We start from the raw sequence: 25,510 nt of genomic DNA, 5'->3' as shown, positions 1-25,510 counted from the left end.
TTCTTTCCCAGGTATGGAAAAATCGCCCATGGCCTAGACCATGCTGGAAAAGACGCCATGGTTCAAGATGTTGAAAAATATTGGGAAGCTGTAGGTTTCTCTACATATGCAGAGCAGTTCTGCAGGTGCTGTGCATTATGTCAAAAGTTTAATGTAGGAAAGGGCACCCAGGTAAGTCCCGCCATTACACCTAACCTAATGGGTCCATTCGAACACCTTCAAATGGACTTCATTGAATTAACACCATCAAAGGGTACCGATACTGTTTAGTAATTGTTGATGTGTTCTCCGATGGGTGGAAGCTTTCCCTTCCAAACATGCAGATGCCAAACCTGTGGCAAAAGCTTTGATAAAGGAAATCATTCCTAGATGGGGAATACCACAGAAATTACAAACTGATAATGGCACCCACTAAATTCCATTATAAATGAATTAACCACCTGGCTCCAGATAAATGTGCATCATTATTGCAAATACCACCCCCAGAGTGGAGGTATTGTGGAACGATGCAATGGTACCTTGCAATCTAAATTGGCTAAAATCTGTGAGCAAACAAATTTAACTTGGCCTGATGCTCTGCCTCTGGCCTTGATGGGATTAAGGGGAAGAACACATTGGCAGTTAGGGCTGTCGCCATTCGAAATTCTGACCGGATGGACCATGCCAGTCGGCATGGTCATAGGTAATGTTACACTGCATACTGTGGACAATGATCTTCTTTCCAGTCTTACAGGTCTCCGAGCTTCTCTGAAGGAAGTCCACGAGCAGGTGAATCAGGCCTGGAGAACTAGTCCTCCATCAAAGGACTCCCCGATTCCATTAGGAACCTGGATTCTGGCTAGAGATACTCGAAGGAAACATTGGCATCACCCTCGGTGGAGAGGACCGTTCCAAGTTCTGCTGTAGACACCACATGCTGTTAAAGTTGAGGGACTGCCTGCTTGGATTCACATCTCACATTGCAAAAGATGGCACCCTTGATTGTGGTCCTACTATGTCTTTCCATCCCCTTGTCGACTGCTCTGGTCACCTTGACTTTTCCTTTCGGAATCACCACATCAGTTCAGGTGGATTTCTGTTCTATTATTGACTGTGGGACTGATCGACAAATCCAGTGGAACTGGTCTGACAAATATGTGTGTGTAACTGTTACAAACTCTGGATTCGAAGTAACTGTGACATGTGGGACTGGGTTTTGGCTAATACTGGAACTGATGACTGGGGTTTATCAACCCTATAAGGCCCAGAAGTATGGTCTGAAATATCGTTTTCTATTATAAAAGGACATGCCCCTCATGAATGTGCCGAATACCATTGTAACCCTTTGATCATTACTCTGAAGAACCCTTCTTTACATGATTCAGGAACCTGTATTTTAGGGGCATGTGTATCTGGAATAGATCCTCTAGGGAGATTTCAAATTAAGGTTGAGAACCCTGTTACTAACACCTCCCATTTCCCCACACACACACCTCTCTCTCCTACCCCTGGTCCAAACCGCCCCTGTCAAGGTCATGAATATTTCCACCTCTTCTTCCACTTTTCTATTGAAATTGGGTATGGGGATCAGAACCGTTGGCTGCAATGGGTATTATATTCGCTAGACAAGTGAATCAATCTGATTGCTATGCATGTGCTATAGCTAGGCCACATTTGGCCACTGTCCCTTTTCCTCTTTCTAACATATCTGATCCTACTGGCCTTCCTTGCCTACTTGCCCTTTTTATCTCTTCCTCTATTCCAATCGACTCTAATTACATTACACTTTCCCTTCTTTTTCCCCCTACTCTTCCCATGACTCCCCCGATATTCCAGCCTGATGAAGGTATTTATACCTGTTTTTAGAAACCTCACTTCCTCTCGTGGCACAAATGTTGGTAATATCCCATCCTCTTTTGTTTCCAAACTTTTCCGATTAATTCTTCCTCTTTAGCTTCCAAATTATCAATTTTTCTGATTACTCAGAATACTGATATTTGGTGGATGTGCCATAGGTCTAAATTGCTTGACATCCTTCCACCTGACTGGACTGGCACTTCTGCTTTAATACAATTTGTTATGCCTTTCCGACTTTTCCCTTTAACTGCCTTCCATGTGTCGACCATGTTTGGCCGACATCGTCAACCCCATTCTGTGGACCCTTCCCAGTTTTCCCTACATGGCCCTGGGGTGTATTTTGATTCCATTCGAGTCCCTCGTGGAGTCCCTGATAAGTTCAAGGCAAGGGACCAAGTTGTTGCCGAATTTGAGTCTATTTTTCCTCAGGTTACTATAAACAAAAATGTAGATTGGATTAATTACCTCTATTATAATCAACAAAGATTCTTAAATTTTACTAAAGAAGCTGTTGAAGGTATCCATGAGCAACTTGATAAAACATCCCTCATGACCTGGCAAAATCGATTGGCTTTAGATATGCTCTTGGCTGAGAAAGGAGGCGTTTGTGCTATGTTTGGTGATGCATGCTGTACCTATATCCCTAATAATACAGCTCCTGATGGATCAATCACCCGTGCTTTAGCTGATTTGACATGAACTAGCTACTAATTCTGGCATTTCTAATCCTTGGGACAAATGGTTTATGTCCACTTTTGGGTCCTGGGGCCAATGGCTTAAATCAGTTTTCATCTCTCTTACAGTTGCTTTAATTGTTCTCCTGCTTGTAGCTTGCTGTATTGTTCCCTTGATAAGATACATTGTATCCAAGTATTTTACTGCCTCTATGGCAAAAGCTTACTTCTTACACAAAGAAAAAATGCTTCAGATCAGCACAGCCACCCCACACTCCTCCACCCACTCCACTCCATCCTCCTCTCCTACCCTTTCCTACTCAACTCTCCCTGATCAAATATTTTTGTTTGCTAAAAAAGGGGGGAATGTGGAAGACGAATGTTCTCTTCGTTCCCTTGTACTAATTCATGTCTGAGAAGTAAGCTTTACAAAACCATGTAATAGCATGCTTTGTTTTAGCAAACAGAAAAATGTTTGTGCAAAGGACTCAAGGTCTGAGCATTCCACACATGAGTCTGCCTTATCACGTTTTCCCTTAGCTTACATCTGAACGCCATAACAAAAGGAGCCAAGAAATCAAGTTGCACAAGGGGCGTTGAAGGGGCTAAAGGTTTGTGTATAATAAATGTGTTGACTGTTACATTTTATAATGATATTAAATTACGCATTCTAGGGGTATAAAACTGGACCCCACCCAACAGACGGGATCAGAAGAGCCCTGACGCTGTCATGTATATTTGATTGTCTGCTTTTCTGAAACTCTTCTCACCGTGACTCTAAAAATAAAGCGGCTTTATAACCACACCTGCTGTCGGGTCTGAGATTTTGTCCACAAGGGATGCGAGGAATAAATACAGTCTCCCCTGAGGAATTAGGCCTGCCAAATTTCAGCCTTCTACCTACACAGGAAGTTGGAGAATTAGTGATGAGTCAGTGAGTGAGTGAGTCAGTGAGGGCTTTGCCTTTTATTAGTATAGATATAACTGCAGAAAAAGAACTCGCGTTAGGGTGCGACATTGATATGACCGCTTTGGTGGTGTAGCAGTAAGACCTACTGACTTGTAATCAAGACATTCACAGTTCAATCCCAGATGCCTCTGTTTTGAGTAGTGAGCTGCTCTTATTCTATTATAGAATAAAAACATACATTTGATTTGAGTCTGTAACAGCCAGTGTAAATTTATGGTACTTGTAAAAGTTAGCTTTTTTTTTCATTAATTCAGTTTTATTCTCTCAGTCACATTCATGCTCCCGCCGATCTGATATTGTTAGCTTTCAAATAAAGACGTGCTATAACAGAGGGGAACTCAGATATGATGATGAGGGTTCTACATCGAAGAAAGAGAACAAAAGACCTTCCTGCAAGAAACATCCACTTACACATAAGAACAACGCAGCTGCACCAGGCATAAAGGTGAAAGATGGCACTGTTTGGATGCAGCAACAGGTCGGGCGTCATCCTGCCAGTCAATCTGCACCTACACGTGTCCTTCAAAGAAAAAAAGCAGGGCTTACAAAGCTTGCCAATGTATCGATCAAAGTCCTGTTTGTGATTATGTTTTGTGATGGTCTTTACATAAAAAACATTTACATGTTACTTATATAAAAGTCAGATCGAATGTTAATTACCTTGATTTATTTACTTATCTTCCTACAGCGTAACGTCACAAGTAGACTGCAGAATTTCCTGTGTTTGATCGACACGGGCATGCTGACAAAGTACATGTGTACTGAAGTGACTTTAGCTGCAGGTGGCACTGACAACCTTCTTTGTGACTTGAACTGCGGCAGTGGTCAGGGGGGATAGGATAACAGGCTGCTTGCAGTTTGTGTTGATTGACACATTTACAACACAAAAGACGCTGACGGAGAGGTGCGAAGGGATTTAAGGTGGGCCAGGATTATGAGTTTTTTTGTATGTATGTAGCAGAGCCTAATTATGATATTATAGCAATAACAGAAACCTAGCTAAATAATAAAGATGGGGATGAGTGTAGCATAGAGGGATACACATTTTTTAGGAAGGACAGACAGGGCAGAAAAGGAGATGGAGTTGCTGTTTATGTCAAACAGAATTTAAATGCAAGTCCTCTTCAGCTGGACAATGAGCCCCGTCTTAGTGTGGCTTCACCTGGAAAGCATTAGGGAAAGAGGCCTTATTTTAGGAGTGTGTTATAAACCACCCAACATAGACAGTAATTTCAATACACATCTTTTTAGTAATGTTAAAAAGGCATGTTTATAAGAACATTAGAACAATCTAGACGAGAACAGGCCATTCAGCCCAACAAAGCTCGCCAGTCCTATCCACTTGTTTCCTCCAAGAAAACATCAAGTCGAGTTTTGAAAGTCCCTAACGTCTTACTGCCTACCACACTACTTGGTAGCTTATTCCAAGTGTCTATCGTTCTTTGTGTAAAGAAAAACTTCCTAATGTTTGTGCGAAATTTACCCTTAACAAGTTTCCAACTGTGTCCCGTGTTCTTGATGAGCTCATTTTAAAATACCAGTCTCGATCCACTGTACTAATTCCCTTCATAATTTTAAACACTTCAATAATGTCACCTCTTAATCTTCTTTTGCTTAAACTGTAAAGGCTCAGCTCTTTTAATCTTTCCTCATAATTCAACCCCTGTAGACCTGGAATCAGCCTAGTCGCTCTTCTCTGGACCTTTCTAGTGCTGCTATGTCCTTTTTGTAGCCTGGAGACCAAAACTGCACACAGTATTCAAGATGAGGCCTCACCAGTGCATTATAAAGGTTGAGCATAACCTCCTTGGACTTGTACTCCACAGATGTGCTATATAACCTAACATTCTGTTAGCCTTCTTAATGGCTTCTGAACACTGTTGGGAAGTTGATAGCTAGGAGTCCACTATGACTCCTAAATCCTTTTCATAAGGTGTACTCTCGATTTTCCGACCGCCCATTGTGTATTCAAACCTAAAATTTTTACTTCCTATGTGTAACACTTTACATTTACTGACATTAAATTTCATCTGCCACAAATCTGCCCAAGCCTGTATGCTATCCAAGTCCTTCTGTAATGATATAACGGATTCCAAATTATCTGCTAATCCACCTATCTTGGTATCATCTGCAAACTAAACCAGTTTGTTACTTATATTCCTATCTAAATCATTTATATATATTAAAAATAGCAGCAGCCCTAGCACTGACCCCTGTGGAACATCACTCTTAACATCGGCCAGTTCTGATGAGGTTCCTCGCACCATCACCCTCTGCTTCCTGTGTTTCAGCCAATTCTCCACCCATCTAAAAACATCACCCTGAACTCCCACTTCTTTTAACTTGATGCCCAACCTCTCATGTGGCACCTTATCAAATGCTTTCTGAAAGTCCAGATAAATAATATCATAAGCTCCACTTTGATCGTATCCTTTTGTTGCCTCCTCATAGAATTCCAACATGTTAGTAAAACACGACCTCCCTCTTCTGAACCCATGCTGACTGTTCAGAATAACTCCTGTCCTGGCCATGTCTTGCTCAATCTTATCCTTAATAATTCCTTCCATTAATTTTCCTGTGATGCTTATTAAGCTTACTGGCCTATAGTTGCTTGGATCTGCCCTGTCACCCTTTTTATATAATGGGATGATATTTGCCATTTTCCAGTCCTTTGGAATCTCTCCAGTGCACAGTGACTTCCTAAAAATATGTGTCAAGGGTTTATATATGTACTCACTAGCCTCCTTAAGAACACGAGGATAAATATTATCTGGACCTGGTGATTTGTTTGATTTCATCTTTTTTAATCTGAGTAGCACTTCTCCCTCTACAATTTCCAAATCCCTCAGTATCTCCTTAGTAGTTGCGTTTACCTCTGGGAGGTTATCCACTTGTTCACTTATAAACACCTCAGAAAAATGTAAGTTTAGGGCATCTGCTATTTCATAGTCTGTATCTTTTAATTGCCCTTTACTATTCCTGATGAACTTGACCTCCTCCTTAACTGTTCTTTTACTACTAAAATACTGAAAGAATCTCTTGGGGTCTTCTTTCGCCTTATCTGCTATATTCCTCTCCAACTGTCTTTTAGCCTCTCTGATATCCTTCTTAATGGTTGCCCTCATTTTCTCATATGCGCTACGGTTCTCTTTGCAGTCATTAGTCTTATATGCCTTATACAGCAGTTTTTCCTTTGCAACTTCTTTCTTTTAGTTTCCAATTACTTCCAAATTTAGGTATGTATCTGTCCTGCATTACATGTAAAACATTTTTAAACCTGTTCCACTGCTCCTCGACTGTCTCCACATTTAAAAGCTTATCCCAGTCTATCCTACTTAGACTTTGTCGCATCTGCTCAAAATTAGCCCTACCAAAGTTCATCTTAACAATTTTAGTCTTTGCATCTGTACTCTTACAAAATACTGAGAATTGTATTACATTATGGTCACTTGACCCTAGTGGTTCAATCACCTCTACACCCTCAATTCTATCCTGATTATTACAGAATACTAAATCCAGATAGGCTTCACCCCTTGTTGGTGCTTTAACATGCTGTGTTAAAAACAGTCACTGATTACTTCTAAAAACTCCTGCTCTTGTGCTCCTCCATCTGTAAGGTTATCCCAGTTAATATTTGGATAATTAAAGTCCCCCATGACTATAATATCCCCCTGTAAACTTGCCTTTTTAATATTACTAAAAAGATGTGTGTTGAAATTACTGTCCGATAAGGGGATAAGGGGATATTATAGTCATTTGGGACTTTAATTATCTGAATACTAGTGAGATAACCTTGCAAATGGAAAAGCACAAGAGCAGGAGTTTTAGAAGTAATCAGTGACTGTTTTAACACTGTATTTTAAAACAGCAACGAGGATGAAGCTTGTCTGGATTTAGTATTTTGTAATAATCAAGACAGAATTGAGGGTGTATAGGTGATTGTACCACTAGGGCCAAATAACCATAATATAAAGCAGTTCTCAGTGTTTTGTAAAAGTGAGGATGCAAAGACTAAAGTTAAGGTTAACTTTGGTAGAGCAATACCTTACGAGCAAAAGCGGCAAAGTCTAAAAAGATAGATAGCAAGTGTGGAGACAGCTGAGGAGCAGTGGAACAGGTTTAAAATGTTTTACAAGTAATGCAGGAAAGGTACATACCTAAATTGAAATTAATAGGAAATTAAAAAAACTCAACAGTGGGTTAATAAAGAGTTAAAAAAGAAGCTGCAAAAGAAAAACAGCTTTTATAAGACATATAAGACTAATAACTCAAAGTGAATAAGATAAGGACTTTATTCATCCCGAGGGAAATTCTTATGTCATTGGGATGTTCAGTGCAACAAGAGAAATAAATATAGTACAATAAAGATTTAAAAATAGAAAAATAGTAATTGTGCAAATGTACAAAAAATACGACAGCATATAACAAGCATATGACAATTGTGCAAATATACAAAATATAAATATAACAGATTATTATTAAATACAGATTATTAGTGTAGGTTATGAAAAGTGACTTGGTACTTGTGCCTCAGTAAAATGAACTAGCTCCTTGTGATGACATAATGGGACTAACATACCGCCATACAGGCTGAAAAGAACACCTACAGAATGAAGAGGAGTTATAAAGCCTTATTGCCACAGGTAGAAAAGATCTCCTGTGGTGTTCAGTTCTGCAATTGGGGGCAATGAGTCTTTTGCTGTGTGTGCTCTGATGGTTCCTCAAGGAGGTTGCATGGGGTGAGAGGGGTTGTCCATGATACTGAGGAGCTTTTTTAGCATTCTCCTCTCGAACACCTCCGTCAGATCCTCTAGTTTGACGCCTAGGACAGAACCAGCCTTTTTAATCAGCTTGTTCAGCCTGTTGTGATCAGCTGTCTTCACCACACTGCCCCAGCTCACAGCTGTAAAAACACCGCACTCTCCATCACAGAGTGATTAATCATTGTCGGCATTTTCCTGCATACATTAAATGACCTAAGCCTCCTCATTAGATAGAGCTGGCTATTCCCTTTCTCAATCACAGTATCTGTGTTCAAATTTACTGTCAATGTGTACTCCCAGTTACCTACAGTCATAAACTACTTCAACCTCCATTCCTCTGATAGTGACAGGGGTGGGAGGAGGAGCCCGCTTCCTAAAGTCCACCACCAGTCCTTGTGATGTTTAACTGTAAATGATTCTGCTCACACCACCCAGCAAAGCTTTCCACCACACCCCTATAGTCCTCCTCCTGACCATCCCTGATACAGGCCACACGGCAGAGTCGTGGAAAATTTCTGCAGGTGACATGACTGAGACCTGTACCTGAAGTCAGATGTGTAGATGGTGAAGAGGAAAGGTGATAGGACAGTTCCCTGTGGCGCCCCCGTGTTGCTCTTGATGCTTTCAGAGCGGCAGCTCTTCATTTGGACATGCTGTGGTCGATTGTTTAAACTGTCCGCAATCCAGGCTGCAAGTGGGGCATCTAACTGCATTTCTGTGAGCTTATTCCCAAGTAGTGATGGTCTGAATGTGTTAAAGGCACTGGAGAAGACAAAAACCATGACCCTCACCGTGTTCCCAACAATATCCAGATGAGAATGAGCCTGATTCAGCACGTAGATGAAGGCATCCTCTATGCCGATACGGGACCAGTATTTAACTGTAGGGGGGTCTAGCCAGGGCTCCACCAGCATAAGCAGATGTTTCAGTATGAGTCTCTCAGTGTTTTCATAAAGTCTTGAAATCAGAGCCACTGGCCTGTAGTCGATTGGGTGTCGATGGATGTGTCTTTTAGGGACAGGAATCAAACATGATGTCTTCCAGAGCGAGAGAGACTCTGCAGTTTCAGACTCATGTTATAGATCAAATGTAGCACTCCACACAGCTGGGCAGCACAACACCTGAGGGCCCTGGGATGCCGTCCGGGACCCGCAACTTTGCTGGGATGGAGACTACACAGTTCCCTTCTGATGTCAACTGCTGAGAAGGACAGAGAGAGGCAGGCTGTGGGGTCGGGAGAGGGAGGAGGAGAAATGAGAAGGTGAGATGAGCCAGGTGTGGAGGAGGGAGGAGACTAAGGGAGGTCAAACCTATTAAAGTGCAAGTTTAAGTCGTTTGCACGTTCAATGTCCCCATCCATCCCAACATCTCTCTTTTGGTTCAAGCCAGTAATGGCCCTCATTCCATTCCACATCTCCCTGGAGTTGTTTACTTGGAGTTTGCTTTCCAGCTTCCTCCTATAGCAGTCTTTCCCCTCTACAATCTTAAATATCAGCTCTCTCCATATCAGTCATAACTCTTCTTTGTCACCGTTTCTGAAAACTCTCTTCTTCTTGTTGAGTGTGGCTTTGATGTCTTTGGTTACCCAGGGTTTATTGTTGGGGAAGCAACAAACAGTTTTTTGGGAACAACCATGTCCACGCAGAAGTTAATGTATTCTGTGATGCAGTCTGTCAGATTGTCTATATTGTCCCTGTGGGAACTGCAGAGAACATCCCAGTCCGTTGCCTCAAAGCACCCCTGCAGAGTCTGCTCGGTTTCCTTTGTCTACCTCGTAACAGTTTTCGACTGCAGGTTGCCTCTGGACAACATGTTTATAAAGGGGCCTGAGGTGGACAAGGTTGTGGTCAGCCCTGCCCTAGGGAGGGAGACAGATGGAGATGTATGCCTCTGTAGCATTGGCACAGAATAGGTCCAGTATTTTATTGTCTGGTTTTGCAATCGACATATTGCTTGAATGTTGGTAAAACAGTGGAGAAGTTTGTTTGATTGAAATCTCCCGTGATGGCCATAAACGCATTCGGACTGCGAGTCAGGAGGTCCGTGGTCGCAGAGCTGATGATATCATAAGCCTGCGGCGCATTAGTGTCGGGGGCAATATAAACAATGATGATAATGGAAAATTCTGTGGGCAGATAATATGGTTGGAGACCGACTGCTAACATTTCAATGTGTTTAGTACACACAGCCATTCTCATCTTAACATGACTGGGGAGAACACCAGCGGTTGTTTACATAAAGAGTGAGTCCTCCTCCCTCTTCTTTTTCACTCATGCCGGTGTCTCTGTCCGCTCTTACACACTGAAACCCATTATAATACACTACAGAGTCTGGGATGTTTTCATTCAGCCATGTCTCCGTAAAACACATAATATTGCACTCCCAGAATTTTTTTTTCCCGACCTTGTTAGCGCCGGCAACTCGTCCATCTTATTCACAAGAGATCTAACATTCCCCATCACTATTGCAGGAAGTGCAGGACGAAATCTTTTCTTCTTCAGCCATGGTGTTCTCCCTGCTCGGCAGCCATGGTAGTTCCTCTTGATCTCCGCAGGGATGACATGCTGGGCGCCAGTTGGTTGTGCTGTCGGAGCTGCAGCAGCTGTTCCGTCTGTAAACAATGGAGCAGCTTAGGCGTCACAGTCATCGAGAGTAGTTGGTGTTGAAAATTGTCTAGTCTAGTAAATACTAATTACTGTATCTACACAAGTACTATACATTAACCAAAATAAATATCCAAAGTCAATAAAGAAAAAAAAGGAAGAAAGAAAAAGAAGAAAATCAGCTTAAAAAATACTAAAAAGCAGTAAAGCAGAGAGCACGCCAGACAGGTTGTCATCCATGACGGTGCCAAATACAATAGAATCGTAGGGCATATGACAACATGAGATCAACCATTAAGAAAAATATTAGGGAGGCTAGAAGACAGTTAAAGAGGAATACAGCACATAAGGTAAAAGATGACCCTAAGAGATTCTTTCACTTTTATAGTAGTAAAAGACCAGTCAAGGAGCAGGTGAAATGCATCAGAAATAGTAAAGGGGGATTAAAAGATAGACAGTGAAATATTGGACACCCTAAACCCACATTTTCTAAGGAGGTACTGAAGGATTTGGAAATTGTAGAGGAAGAAGAACTGCTCAGATTAAATACAGTGAAATCAAACAAATCCCCAGGACCAGATAATATTTACCCTCAAGATCTTAAGGAGGCTAGCAAGTACATACCTGTATATAAACCCTTGACACATATTTTTAGGAAGTCACTGTGCAGGACTGGAAAATGGCAATACTATCCCCATTATATAAAAAGGGTGACTTGGCAGATCCAAGCAACTACAGGCCAGTACGCTTAACATGGATCACAAGAAAATTAATGGAAGCAATTATTAAGGATAAGATTGAGCAGCATATCACAAGTACAGGAGTTTTTCTAGACAGTCAGCATGGGTTCAGAAGATGGAGGTCATGACTTACTAACATGCTGAATTTCTATAAGAAAGCAACAAAAGGATATGATCAAAGTGGAGCATATTATATTATTTATCTTGACTTTCAGAAAGCATTTCATAAGATGCCACATGAGAGGTTGGGCATCAAACTAAAAGAAGTTCAGGGTGATGATTTTTAGCTGGGTGTCTGAATTGGCAGACACAGGAAGCAGAGGGTGATGGTGCAAGGAACCGTATCAGAATTGGCTCATGTTAAGAGTGGTACTCCACAGGGGTCAGTGCTAGGGCCGATGCTATTTTATATATATATATATATATATATATATATATATATATATATATATATATATATATATATATATATATATACCTGTATATATGCACACACTAGCAAAATTCCCGCGCTTCGCAGCGGAGAAGTAGTGTGTTAAAGAAGTTATGAAAAAGAAAAGGAAACATTTTAAAAATAACGTAACATGATTGTCAATATAATTGTTTTGCCACTGTTATGAGTGTTGCTGTCATCAAGGATTTGATTATAATTATTTCTTTGAAACAGGTTTGTATTTGGAGGATATGTTGTATTCAAGTTATATTCCCGTGTTTGTCAACTGTTGTAAAGATAACAGGTTTCATTCATCGAAGTGATCACTACCCAAATCGATTTTCGTGAATCTAAGATGTTTAACAGGCATTCGGTATTAAGTTGTGGATTTCCCTCTCAGAATATTTAAGCGGCAGCGTGTCTATGAGCGTAATTTAAACTTAAGCTTTACACCTTGCTTTCCTATTGATATGTGTACAAAGGCTTGTTCAGCGTCACAGGGTTGTTCGTTTCCTACTGCATCAATAAGCAGCTTGTCTTCCTCTTTATCTGAGATATCACACACTGCACGCACAAGTTTACCTTTCCCAGTCCTGCAAAGTCAGTTCACGTGAGCCGCATTTCGGAGTACATGCATCGAAGGCTCTCAGCTGTGCTTTGTGCAGTCTCATGTGATCTTGCGATGTCCACGGCTTTATTTAATGTTAGATCAGGCCCGGCAATGCATCTTCTCATTAAACTTGTATCTCGCAAATATCGTATTCGTCGTAGACATGACAAACGCCAGCAGCAGCATGTCTATGAACTTAATTTAAACTTAAGGTTTACACCGTGCTTTGTTTTCATAGTAGCTGCACTTATGAAAATGCTTGTATGTGTCACTCGCTTCATATTCTTTTGCTGCCTTCTCAATTATGTAATACATTTTTAGTTCAGCGCTCATTGGAGCTCTTGCTTGTTCTCTGCGTACTGCGTTCACAGTCAGTTCACGTGTGCCACTCGGAATACATGCATCGAAGGTTCTCAGCTATGCTTGTGCTATGTCGTGCGATCTTGTGATGTCCACAGCTTTATTTAATGTTAGCTAAGACCCGGCACTTAAAAGTTTCTCTTGCAAATTGGCTGAGTTTGTGCCAAACACTATTCTATCCCTGACCATCTCAACCGTTTGCATAAGCACAGTCCTTAACCCATGAATATTTAGCAGCAGTGTATCTATTGGATTGCTGCTGATGGGCTGACCTTATATGGGCAGGCACTCAATTACTTGGGAGGCGTGACGATGAGAGACACAACTCCGCCTCACACGGTGACTGAGCTGCAGGCTATGGCCATATATATGTACGTAAGTAGGTTCCAGTTATGACCGTTACACGTAGAAATTCAAAATGAAACCTGCCTAAATTTTGTAAGTAAGCTGTAAGGAATGAGCCCGCCAAATTTCAGCCTTCTACCTACACGGGAAGTTGGAGAATTAGTGATGAGTGAGTCAGTCAGTCAGTCAGTGAGGGCTTTGCCTTTTATTAGTATACTAGCAAAATACCCGCGCTTTGCAGTGGAGAAGTAGTGTGTTAAAGTAATGAAAAAGAAAAGTAAAAATTTTAAAAATAGCGTAACATGATTGCTAATGTACAAACCGGATTCCAAAAAAGTTGGGACACTAAACAAATTGTGAATAAAAACTGAATGCAATGATGTGGAGATGGCAAATGTCAATATTTTATTTATAATAGAACGTAGATGACAGATCAAGCGTTTAATCCAGTAAATGTATCATTTTAAAGGAAAAATATGTTGATTCAAAATTTCACAGTGTCAACAAATCCCAAAAAAGTTGGGACAAGTAGCAATAAGAGGCTGGAAAAAGTAAATTTAAGCATAATGAAGAGCTGGAAGACCAATTAACACTAATTAGGTCAATTGGCAACATGATTGGGTTTAAAAGAGCTTCTCAGAGTGGCAGTGTCTCTCAGAAGCCAAGATGGAGTAGAGGATTACCAATTCCCACAATGTTGCAGAAAGATAGTGGAGCAATATCAGAAAGGTGTTACCCAGCGAAAAATTGCAAAGACTTTGCATCTATCATCATCAACTGTGCATAACATCATCCGAAGATTCAGAGAATCTGGAACAATCTCTGTGTGTAAGGGTCAAGGCCGCAAAACCATACTGGATGCCTGTGATCTCCGGGCCCTTAAATGACACTGCACCACAAACAGGAATGCTACTGTAAAGTAAGTCACAGAATGGGCTCAGGAATACTTCCAGAAACCATGCCATCCACCGTTGCCAGCTGAAACTCTACAGTGCAAAGTAGAAGCCATTTCTAAGCAAGATCCACAAGCTCAGGCGTTTTCACTGGGCCAGGGATCATTTAAAATGGAGTGTGGCAAAATGGAAGACTGTTCTGTGGTCAGACAAGTCACGATTCAAAGTTCTTGTTGGAAATCTGGGGCGCCATGTCATCAGGTCCAAAGAGGACAGGGACAACCCAAGTTGTTATCACGCTCAGTTCAGAAGCCTGCATCTCTGATGGTATGGGGTTGCATGAGTGCGTGTGGCATGGGCAGCTTGCATGTCTGGAAAGGCACCATCAATGCAGAAAAATATATTCCGTTCTAGAACAACATATGCTCCCATCAGGCGTCATCTCTTTCAGGGAAGACCCTGCATTTTCAACAAGATAATGCCAGACCACATTCTGCATCAATCACAACATCATGGCTGCGTAGGAGAAGGATCCAGGTACTGAAATGGCCAGTCTGCAGTCCAGAACTTTCACCTATAGAGAACATTTGGCATCATAAAGAGGAAGGTGTGATAAAGAAGGCCCAAGGCGATTGAACAGTTAGAGGCCTGTATTAGACAAGAATGGGAGAGCATTCCTATTTCTAAACTTGAGAAACTGGTCTCCTCGGTCCCCAGACATCTGTTGAGTGTTGTAAGAAGAAGGGGAGATGCCACACAGTGGTGAAAATGGCCTTGTCCCAACTTTTTGGGATTTGTTGACACCATGAAATTCTGAATCAACATATTTTTCCCTTAAAATGATACATTTTCTCAGTTTAAACTTTTGTTCCATGATTTATGTTCTATTCTGAATAAAATATTAGAAGTTGGCACCTCCACATCATTGCATTCAGTTTTTATTCGCGATTTGTATAGTGTCCCAACTTTTTTGGAATCCGGTTTGTGATTGTTTTGTCATTGATATGAGTGTTGTTGTCATATCTATGTATACAGTGGTGTGAAAACTATTTGCCCCTTCCTGATTTCTTATTCTTTTTGCATGTTTGTCACACAAAATGTTTCTGATCATCAAACACATTTAACCATTAGTCAAATATAACACAAGTAAACACAAAATGCAGTTTTTAAATGATGGTTTTTATTATTTAGGGAGAAAAAAAAATCCAAACCTACATGGCCCTGTGTGAAAAAGTAATTGCCCCCTGAACCTAATAACTGGTTGGGCCACCCTTAGCAGCAATAACTGCAATCAAGCGTTTGCGATAACTTGCAATGAGTCTTTTACAGCGCTCTGGAGGAATTTTGGCCCACTCATCTTTGCAGAATTGTTGTAATTCAGCTTTATTTGAGGTTTTCTAGCATGAACCGCCTTTTTAAGGTCATGCCATAGCATCTCAATTGGATTCAGGTCAGGACTTTGACTAGGCCACTCCAAAGTCTTCATTTTGTTTTTCTTCAGCCATTCAGAGGTGGATTTGCTGGTGTGTTTTGGGTCATTGTCCTGTTGCAGCACCAAGATCGCTTCAGCTTGAGTTGATGAACAGATGGCCGGACATTCTCCTTCAGGATTTTTTGGTAGACAGTAGAATTCATGGTTCCATCTATCACAGCAAGCCTTCCAGGTCCTGAAGCAGCAAAACAACCCCAGACCATCACACTACCACCACCATATTTTACTGTTGGTATGATGTTCTTTTTCTGAAATGTTGTGTTCCTTTTACACCAGATGTAACGGGACATTTACCTTCCAAAAAGTTCAACTTTTGTCTCATCCAGTCCACAAGGTATTTTCCCAAAACTCTTGGCAATCATTGAGATGTTTCTTAGCAAAATTGAGGCGAGCCATAATGTTCTTTTTGCTTATCAGTGGTTTTGCGTCTTGGAAATCTGCCATGCAGGCCGTTTTTGCCCAGTCTCTTTCTTATGGTGGAGTCGTGAACACTGACCTTAATTGAGGCAAGTGAGGCCTGCAGTTCTTTAGACGTTGTCCTGGGGTCTTTTGTGACCTCTCGGACTTCCTAATGTTTGTGCGAAATTTACCCTTAACAAGTTTCCAACTGTGTCCCCCCCATGTTCTTGATGAGCTCATTTTAAAATACAAGTCTCGATCCACTGTACTAATTCCCTTCATAATTTTAAACACTTCAATCATGTCACCTCTTAATCTTCTTTTGCTTAAACTGTAAAGGCTCAGCTCTTTTAATCTTTCCTCATAATTCAACCCCTGTAGACCTGGAATCAGCCTAGTCACTCTTCTCTGGACCTTTTCTAGTGCTGCTATGTCCTTTTTGTAGCCTGGAGACCAAAACTGCACACAGTACTCAAGATGAGGCCTCACCAGTGCATTATAAGGGTTGAGCATAACCTCCTTGGACTTGTACTCCACAGATCGTGCTATATAACCTAACATTCTGTCAGCCTTCTTAATGGCTTCTGAACACTGTTGGGAAGTTGATAGGCAGAGTCCACTATGACTCCTAAATCCTTCTCATAAGGTGTACTCTCGATTTTCCGACGCCCATTGTGTATTCAAGCGTAATATTTTTACTTCCTATGTGTAATACTTTACATTTACTGACATTAAATTTCATCGGCCACAAATCTGCCTAAGCCTGTATGCTATCAAGTCCTTCTGTAATGATATAGCAGTTCCAAATTATCTGCTAATCCACCTATCTTGGTATCATCTGCAAACTTAACCAGCTTGTTACTTATATTCCTATCTAAATCATTTATATATATTGAAAAGCAGCGCCCTAGCATTGACCCCTGTGGAACACCACTCATAACATCGGCCAGTTCTGATGAGGTTCCTCGCACCATCACCCTCTGCTTCCTGTGTTTCAGCCAATTCTCCACCCATCTAAAAACATCACCCTGAACTCCCACTTCTTTTAACTTGATGCCCAACCTCTCATGTGGCACCTTATCAAATGCTTTCTGAAAGTCCAGATAAATAATATCATAAGCTCCACTTTGATCATATCCTTTTGTTGCCTCCTCATAGAATTCCAACATGTTAGTAAAACATGACCTCCCTCTTCTGAACCCATGCTGACTGTTCAGAATAACTCCTGTCCTTGCCATGTGTTGCTCAATCTTACCCTTAATAATTCCTTCCATTAATTTTCCTGTCATGCTTGTTAAGCTTACTGGCCTATAATTCTTGGATCTGCCCTGTCACCCTTTTTATATAATGGGATGATATTTGCCATTTTCCAGTCCTTTGGAATCTCTCCAGTGCACAGTGACTTCCTAAAAATATGTGTCAAGGGTTTATATATGTACTCACTAGCCTCCTTAAGAACAGGAGGATAAATATTATCTGGGCCAGGTGATTTGTTTGATTTCAACTTATTTAATCTGAGCAGCACTTATCCCTCTACAATTTCCAAATCCCTCAGTACCTCCTTAGTAGTTGCGTTTACCTCTGGGAGGTTATCCACTTGCTCGCTTGTAAACACCTCAGAAAAACAGCACCCTGAGGCGCTTATGCTAATCGCTGGAGACTTTAAGCAAGTGACACTGGACAAAACATTACCTGCCTTCTCCCAGTATGTGGACTGTAACACCCGGGGAATTATGACTATTGACCTACTATATGCAAACGTTAAAGACGCATACAGCACCACCCCGCTGCCTGCGCTTGGGAAAGCAGATCATAACCTGGTTCTGCTTCAGCCTCACTACAAACCAAGAGTGAAGGCGCTACCTACAACCACACAATCATTCAGGAGGTGGTTCCCTTTAGGCAAGAGCAGGCTCTGAGGGACTGCTTTGGAACTACTGAGTGGGATATCCTGCAGGGGTCACATAGTGAGAATACTGAAGAGGCTGTTGACTGCACAACTGATTACTTCAACTTCTGTATGGACATTGTAGTTCCAGTAAGAACAGTACGCTGCTATGCTAACAAAAAGCTGTGGATTACATCAAGGGTCTTTTGAACCAGAAGAAAAGAGCTTTTAAAAGGTGGTGATCAGCATGAGCTCAAGCACATGCAGAAGGAAATCCGAGTCCAGCTCAGGGCGGCGAAGGAGCAGTACAGGAGAAAGCTGGAGCAGAAGTTGCAGAATAACAGCATGAAGGAAGTGTGGGATGGGATGAAGATCATCAATGGCTGCAGCTCGAAGCGGGGTGCCACCATCGAGAGAGAGCAAACCAAATGAACAATTTCTTTAACAGGTTTGACCACCCTAACCCACTCTCACCTCAGAGTACTGCATCCTCCAACCATACTTCTGCTGACACCAGCATAGGAGAGACATCCCCACCCACAATTACAGCAGCGCAGGTGAGCAGAGAGCTGAGGAGACTTCGTGCCAGCAAAGCAGCGGGTCCAGATGGAGTATCGCCACGATTGCTGAAGGCCTGGAACTGGAGAGTCCTCTACAGCGCATCTTCAACCTGAGCCTGGAACAGGGGAGAGTCCCGAGTCTTTGGAAAACATCTTGTATCACCCCAGTCCCAAAGGTATCACGTCCTAATGAGCTGAATGACTTCCAGCCTGTTTCTCTGATGTCACATGTGATGAAGACCATGGAGCGGCTGCTGCTTCACCACCTGAGGCCACAGGTCCGCCACGCCCTTGATCCTCTGCAGTTCGCATACCAGGAGAAGGTGGGAGTGGAGGATGCCATCATCTATATGCTACACCGATCTCTCTCCCACTTGGACAGAGGCAGTGGTGCTGTTAGAATTATGTTTTTGGACTTCTCTAGCGCCTTCAACACCATCCAACCTCTGCTCCTTAGGGACAAGCTGACAGAGATGGGAGTAGATTCACACATGGCGGCATGGATCATGGACTATCTTACAGATAGACCTCAGTATGTGTCTCGGGAACTGCAGGTCTGACATTGTGGTCAGCAACACAGGAGCACCGCAGGGACTGTACTTTCTCCTGTCCTGTTTAGCCTATATACATCAGACTTCCAATACGATTCAGTCCTGCCACGTGCAAAGTTAAGCTGATGACACTGCTATTGTGGACTGCATCAGGAGTGGGCAGGAGGAGGAGTATAGCAAGCTTAATCAAAGACTTTGTTAAATGCTGTGACACAAACCACTTACACCTGAACACCAGTAAGACCAAGGAACTGGTAGTGGATTTTAGGAGGCCCAGGCCCCTCATGGACCCTGTGATCATCAGAGGAGACTGTGTGCAGAGGATGCAGACCTATAAATATCTGGGAGTGCAGCTGGATGACAAATTGGACAGGACTGCCAATACTGATGCTCTATGTAAGAAAGGTCAGAGCAGACTATACTTCCTTAGAAGGTTGGCGTCCTTCAACATCTGCAATAAGATGCTGCAGATGTTCTACCAGACGGTTGTGCGAGTGCCCTTTCTATGCGTGGTGTGCTGGGAGGCAGCATAAAGATGAAGGATGCCTCACACCTGGACAAACTTGTTAGGAAGGCAGGCTCTATTGTAGGAATAAAGCTGGACAGTTTAACATCTGTGGCAGAGCGACGGCGGGCTAAGCAAACTCCTGTCAATCATGAAGAATCCACTGCATCCACTGAACAGTGTCATCTCCAGGCAGAGGAGCAGCTTCAGTGACAGACTTTGTCACCGTCCTGCTCCACTGACAGACTGAGGAGATCTTCCTCCCCACACTATGTGACTCTTCAATTCCACCCGGGGAGTAAACGCTAACATTATTTAAAGTTATTGTCTGTTTTTACATGCATTTTTATTACTCTATAATTTAATATTGTTTTTGTATCAGTATACTGCTGCTGGATTATGTGAATTTCCCCTTAGGATTAATAAAGTATCTGTCTATCAGAGTCTATCAGAGTGTCCCCTACTCTTCAGGTGATGCTTAACTGTAACACATACAGCCTATGCCAATTCGGAAAGGCATCAAGTGGGGGCTAACTAGAAAGAAATTAGATCTTGAGTTTGCTGTCACACCACCTGCAAGATATTTAAGGAAAAAAATCAACTTCCTGGGAGAGGACTGCACAATGTGTGTTGGTTTAACGACAGCCAAAAGAAAACCAAAGTACTGCAGATTAACAACAGACAGGAAAACGATTACAATCAGAGAGGCAGTAGAGAATGTAAATGAGTTCACCTACCTAGGCAGTAATATTAGCCCAGTCTTGAGGGACAGACTAGGCCATCAAGGCTAGGATTAAGAAATCTCAACAAGCCTTTGCTACACTCCACCCAGTCTAGAAATTCACTGCTTTCTCCACCAGGGCTAAGCTTCGAGGGTTTGGGTCAAACGTGAATTCTGTTCTCATGTACGAGTCAGAAAAATGGAAAGTCACCAGAAATAGTTCCAAAATGATCCAGTCCTATATCAACAAATGCCTCCAACAGATTCTCACAATCAGTAGTTTGATAGAGTGTAAAACACTGACCCAAGGAAATGGGCAAACAAAGAGCAAATGCAAATTCAGATCAGAGAAGAAAATGAGAAGGGTTGACACACACTGTGGAAAGAGGTATCCAGGTTTTGAGACTGTTCAACAAAACCCCATAGGTAAAGATGGGATCCAAAGCAGACTGATTCTAAATGAAGAACCAAAGCATCAACCTGTCTTGGAAGAAAAAAAAAAAGATTGCCAGAGAAAATCAGGAAGTGAAACAACGTTAGCCCTATATTCCAAAGGGGTCAAATTGAAAAAAGTTGCTTGGATAAAGGATCAAATAAGAAATGTAAAATAAGACTGACTGATGAGGACCATTGAGAGAATGTAAATTTAACTGCCAATCTAGTAATTGGGGAACGAACAGTTGGTATGAGATCTTACTTATTACTTTAATTGTCCAAAGTTGTACTTGACACAGGATATACAGAGTAAACTGGGTATATAAATAGTCATTTGTCAGTTTTGTGCATACATTTGAACTGACATCAACTAACAGCAGCCATGAATGTTTCGTCATGAGAGAGGATTTACATGCCAGTAATATATGCAGGTCATCAGAACTGAGTTGAGTCATCAGATTCAGCCCCTAATCTCATCCATTTTACTCCATCAACAGCAGTAAACTACAAACCCTGTCACTAAGAAAATGCAGCACTTGTAAAATATATATTGTTTTAATTTGAAGTGAATTACCTGTCAGGGGTTTGGTTGTGAGAAAGGAGACCAGAGGACTTTAAATACAATATAAAAGAAAAGATCACCAAGGTCCTAAAAGATGATGAAAAATCAAGAATTGAAACTGAAGATTTGATTTGGAGAAGGGCAAGTAGCCAGGGACAATAGGGAAAGCATTTTGTTTAAGTGCTAGGTGCCACAGAAGGGAAATAAGCAGGGCTACTAAAACAAAAGAAAGAAAAGTGTCAAAGAAGGCTGTGGGGAGTAAATAGAGAGTACTGGGCCAATCAATCAATTCCTTTAGGACAGAAATCCAGGCTTTGTAGAAAGAACTCATAGGCAAGTTGTGAGACACCCACTTTTTAAAGGGCAAAACCTACATAAGAAGGCCTAGAAAGGATTTATGAATTTTCCCTTAATTTGTTCTTCTTTCGGCTATACATATTTGTTACCGTACACCAAATTAATCCCTCGTTGTATTTCTACTGCGCATGGTATAATTTCCAAATATGAGGATGCTATAAGAGTACATCTTCCCATTCAGAGCATATTATTCATACCTTGTTACTGTAATAAGTTTATATTTTTAAATTATGTCACTGTGTTCACAAAAAATATTTTATAAATCTACTTTTCTTTTCCACATGTACAGCTAACACAAAGCCAAATTTAAAGTACACAGGAGTTCACTCATAAAGATCTACTAGGCAGCATTTTAAGATAAGACAAGTTATACAACATGCAAGGGGCAATGGCACTATTTTATTGATCCTCTCTTGCCTTGTTTAAAATTTGTATTATTCACCAAACTGGTTGCCTGCAATGGAGAAAGAGTATAAACCTTGGAACATTGCATGGACACCTTTGAAGGACGACGGGTTTGGAGATATCCCTCCAATGGAAAAACCTTCCAACGCAGCAACTAAAATGGCAAAACTCCATACAGGGGGCTCTCACTCCCAAACTGTTTTGTTCATGGCTTCCTTTGTTTTTGCAGCTTAAAACCATCATTAAAGAAATGTGTTATTTCCCATGTGATTTCTTACCACCTGTACTAAGGAGAGTATCGCTTTTAAATATTATCTTATATATAAAATTATTTTCGCTTTGAAATGGAAATTACGATACCACGCAAATGGAAATTACATATGACCACAGAACATATATTATAATACAGGATCTAATCATCACTATTGTGGATGCCATTTTTATGTCGCCTTTATGAATTATTATTTGTGAGAGTTATTTTACTATATTGAAAAGAGTTGAGACACAAACATGTCGATCTATCCCAAAGAAGGTTAACGCCCCAATCCGGCCACCAGGCACGTTTGACAAAGAGGTTTTCGGCCCATGACGTCACGGAAACCTGCCACATTATAACTTTTTTAATTGGCTAATGGAACTCGTTCACGATATAATTGCCCAGAACTTTGTCGAAACCGAATGGTCGGGGAACCAAGCAGTTTCCCCATTAGATTGTTGTAAATACAATTAATGTCAGACCGCATAAACTGTATGTAAATAAAAATATGTAAAGATTAGCCAAATATAGTTAATTACACCATAGAATTACAGTAATAGTAAACTAATGTAAAAACATTGAATAACAATGACACAAAACACCCAGGCTCCTGATCAGCTACAGGAGCTTGGCTCACGTTCCCTCTTCTTCTGTGTACGAAAGCCCGCCCACAACACACCTTATCCGCCCCCAATCCTTCCTGTCAGCTGCCCGCTCTAATCTCTTGTAGCATCGAAGTCACAGGATTTTTTAAAATGACTTTAAGCACAGCAGAAAAAACCGCTCTTACAAAACCAACCTCACAAGCAAACAAAAAAGTGAGATTGCAGGAGATCCCCTTTCCTTAAACCTAAAGCCTGATCGCCGTAAACAATTTTTTTAAAATGACTTTTAAGACAGCAAAAAAAACATCGCAAACCAACTTCAAAAAACCAACTCGCAAGCAACCAAAAAGTAAATTGCAAAAATCACATGATGAAGCCTCCCATGTAAAAAAAAATTTTAATGAGTTTTGCACAAGGAAAAAAGTTTAACATTTGAAAAGAGAAATGTAAATCGCACCAATCCCCCTTATGAAAACTCCACTGTAAACCTTTCATGAGTTTTAAGCACAAGGAAAAAGTTTCTAACATTTGAAAAAAGAGAAAAATAACATTGCAACAAATGGGATATGAACTAAAAATTTCTTTGAAAAATTAAATACAAAACCACCAAGAAAACTAACCTTGCATGAAAAAGTTCTGGATGAAGTGTTTTCCTTCAGGTGTTTTCCCCTTGGATTTCTTGGTTTCTGGTGCTTTTAGCTGTTTAGCTGGTGGGAGTGAAAGCCCCATGCAGCCTTTCCCAAAAAAGAACGCTCTTGTGACCCTCCACATTACTGGCAGTCTGGCTTTGTTTACATTATCCCGTTTTGAAAGCACAGGGTTCCCCCATTGGTAAATGAGTAAACTGGTAAACATTTTTTCCACCTTTGTAATTTTTTTCTTTATCGATTTCAATTTTTTTTCAAAACTTTCTTCTGACACTTCCACTTGCTTAGAAGCCATAGTTAACTCAAAAGCACACAAATCCCTGTAGAGCACAAAGAGAGTGCACGCCTTATTGAAAAATGAACAAGGAGCGCTTTTGTTTAAAAATGAAAAAGCATGGCTCGCTCTTTCTCTCCCTCAGGCTGCCTGTGGGGAGGGGGATGTTTCGCTTGCACTACAGCCTACAGATAGGCAGGAAAACACGCTAGCAATCTCCTCCTCCCCTTCCAGGCAGGGCAGGTCTAGCCTTTCTCTCTCTCTCTCCCCCAACTGAGGACGCAAGGGAAACTGGCTTTGTTCAGCAAACACGCAGAAAATCCCCTCCTCCACCTCCCTAGCAGGCACGCGGTGCCGCCTCTCTCTTTTTCTCTTTCAGCTCAGCTTTGCAGGCAGGCAAGGGAACCTGGCTTTGTTCGTGATACCAAAGTGTGGGGTTGTGAACCGGGCAAAAGTTTGCATCTTTTGTCGGGAACCGAAGTTGAAATGGGGAACTGGACGCTCATGAACCGAGGTTCCACTGAAATTTGATAGTAGAAGAGATGGGGAAAAAACAGCTTTGCATCTTTCTACTTTTAACTGTGCCGAGCAAACAATGTGGAGACTATACCCAGCGGCGTAGGGGTCGGAGAACAAAGTGAGTGTGATCGGTTCATCGGCAAAAGTCTCTTTGTAAATTGTGCTGCCTGACTATTTACTGCCCCTTAAGGGGGAGTTCAGGCCAAACCCCTGCAAAATTCAAGATTGTTTTGTATGAATTCTTTTAAGAAGATGGAGGGCTAGGTGGGGATCGTTTTGTCTTAACCCCAATTTTACTTTTGTAAAAAATTGATTGATTTGTATGGATTCGTAAAAATTAATAAAATTTTAAAAAAAAAAAGAAGATGGAGGGTTTAATCTAAGAAGATGTCCCAAACCCCCTTTCATGTTAAGTGTTGGACTTGAAAATTTTTTTTGGGACCTTCTGCCCGCTAAGGAAGGGGCAGCCCACTTTTCCCCGGGAATAATTTTTCTCAAAAATCACAGGCACAAAAAGTGCAAGGTTGTCAGGCAGAAATTTGCAGGGTCGCATAGAAAATGTAATTTCTATACAACAGTGGTCGTAGCACCTTTGACAAGGATCTCCTACCAAGAGATGATCCAAATACATTGCTGCTGTTAGTGCTACTTACCTGTTGTGTTATAGCTTTTAAAATGAAATTTACCCAAAGCACCCCAGTATTTGCTCAATGTATCAAGCTTTTACATGTAATGTTTTTCTTTTTAAAAAATTTATATATTACATTTTACTTTTTTCCCCTTGCACTCAGTAACGCCACTGGTAATCAGCTGTTCTTACATAGTTTTGGATTATGTAACATCCCAAAATTAAAAAGAACTTGTTCCAACAAAGGAGAAAGTGCTCTGCTGGATACAGATATATGCATTGTTTTTACATTGTTGAATGATTTGTTTTTAAATTTTTAAAACCCTGATATGAGACCATTGACGCTTTAATTTAATATATTTAAAACCTTTAAATTGAGGGAAATCCCTATAAATATTTGAAATAGACTTTGATATTTTTAAAAGAATTACTTTTTAAAAAAATTGTGTTACAGTTCCTTTATAATATTAAAGATGTTA

At 41.1% G+C, this 25,510-nt stretch overlaps 2 protein-coding genes across 4 annotated transcripts in view; one reads left to right on the top strand and one right to left on the bottom strand.

The window, feature by feature from the left end:
• Positions 1-25,510, bottom strand: part of vps33b (VPS33B late endosome and lysosome associated) — a 114,931-nt gene that overhangs the window by 82,144 nt on the left and 7,277 nt on the right. The window contains exon 1 of one of the 3 annotated variants that reach the window (XM_039773357.1): positions 21,421-21,473. The exons of 1 other annotated variant lie outside the window; for it this stretch is intronic. The gene's annotated coding sequence lies outside the window, so the exon portion shown is untranslated. Of the gene's footprint in view, positions 1-3,891; positions 3,932-21,420; positions 21,474-25,510 lie in introns of those variants that run through there. One more of the 3 variants, XM_039773358.1, reaches the window with a different exon arrangement.
• Positions 20,571-25,510, top strand: part of LOC120540515 (guanosine-3',5'-bis(diphosphate) 3'-pyrophosphohydrolase MESH1-like) — a 73,479-nt gene continuing 68,539 nt past the window's right edge. The window contains exon 1 of the mRNA XM_039771357.1: positions 20,571-20,769. Within this exon, the coding sequence (XP_039627291.1) occupies positions 20,571-20,769 (199 nt within the window). The remainder of the gene's footprint in view (positions 20,770-25,510) is intronic.

The sequence above is a fragment of the Polypterus senegalus genome, chromosome 12 (assembly GCF_016835505.1).
Source record: "Polypterus senegalus isolate Bchr_013 chromosome 12, ASM1683550v1, whole genome shotgun sequence".
In the NCBI taxonomy this organism is placed as follows: domain Eukaryota; kingdom Metazoa; phylum Chordata; class Cladistia; order Polypteriformes; family Polypteridae; genus Polypterus; species Polypterus senegalus.
This window is presented reverse-complemented; position numbering and strand designations above follow the sequence as displayed.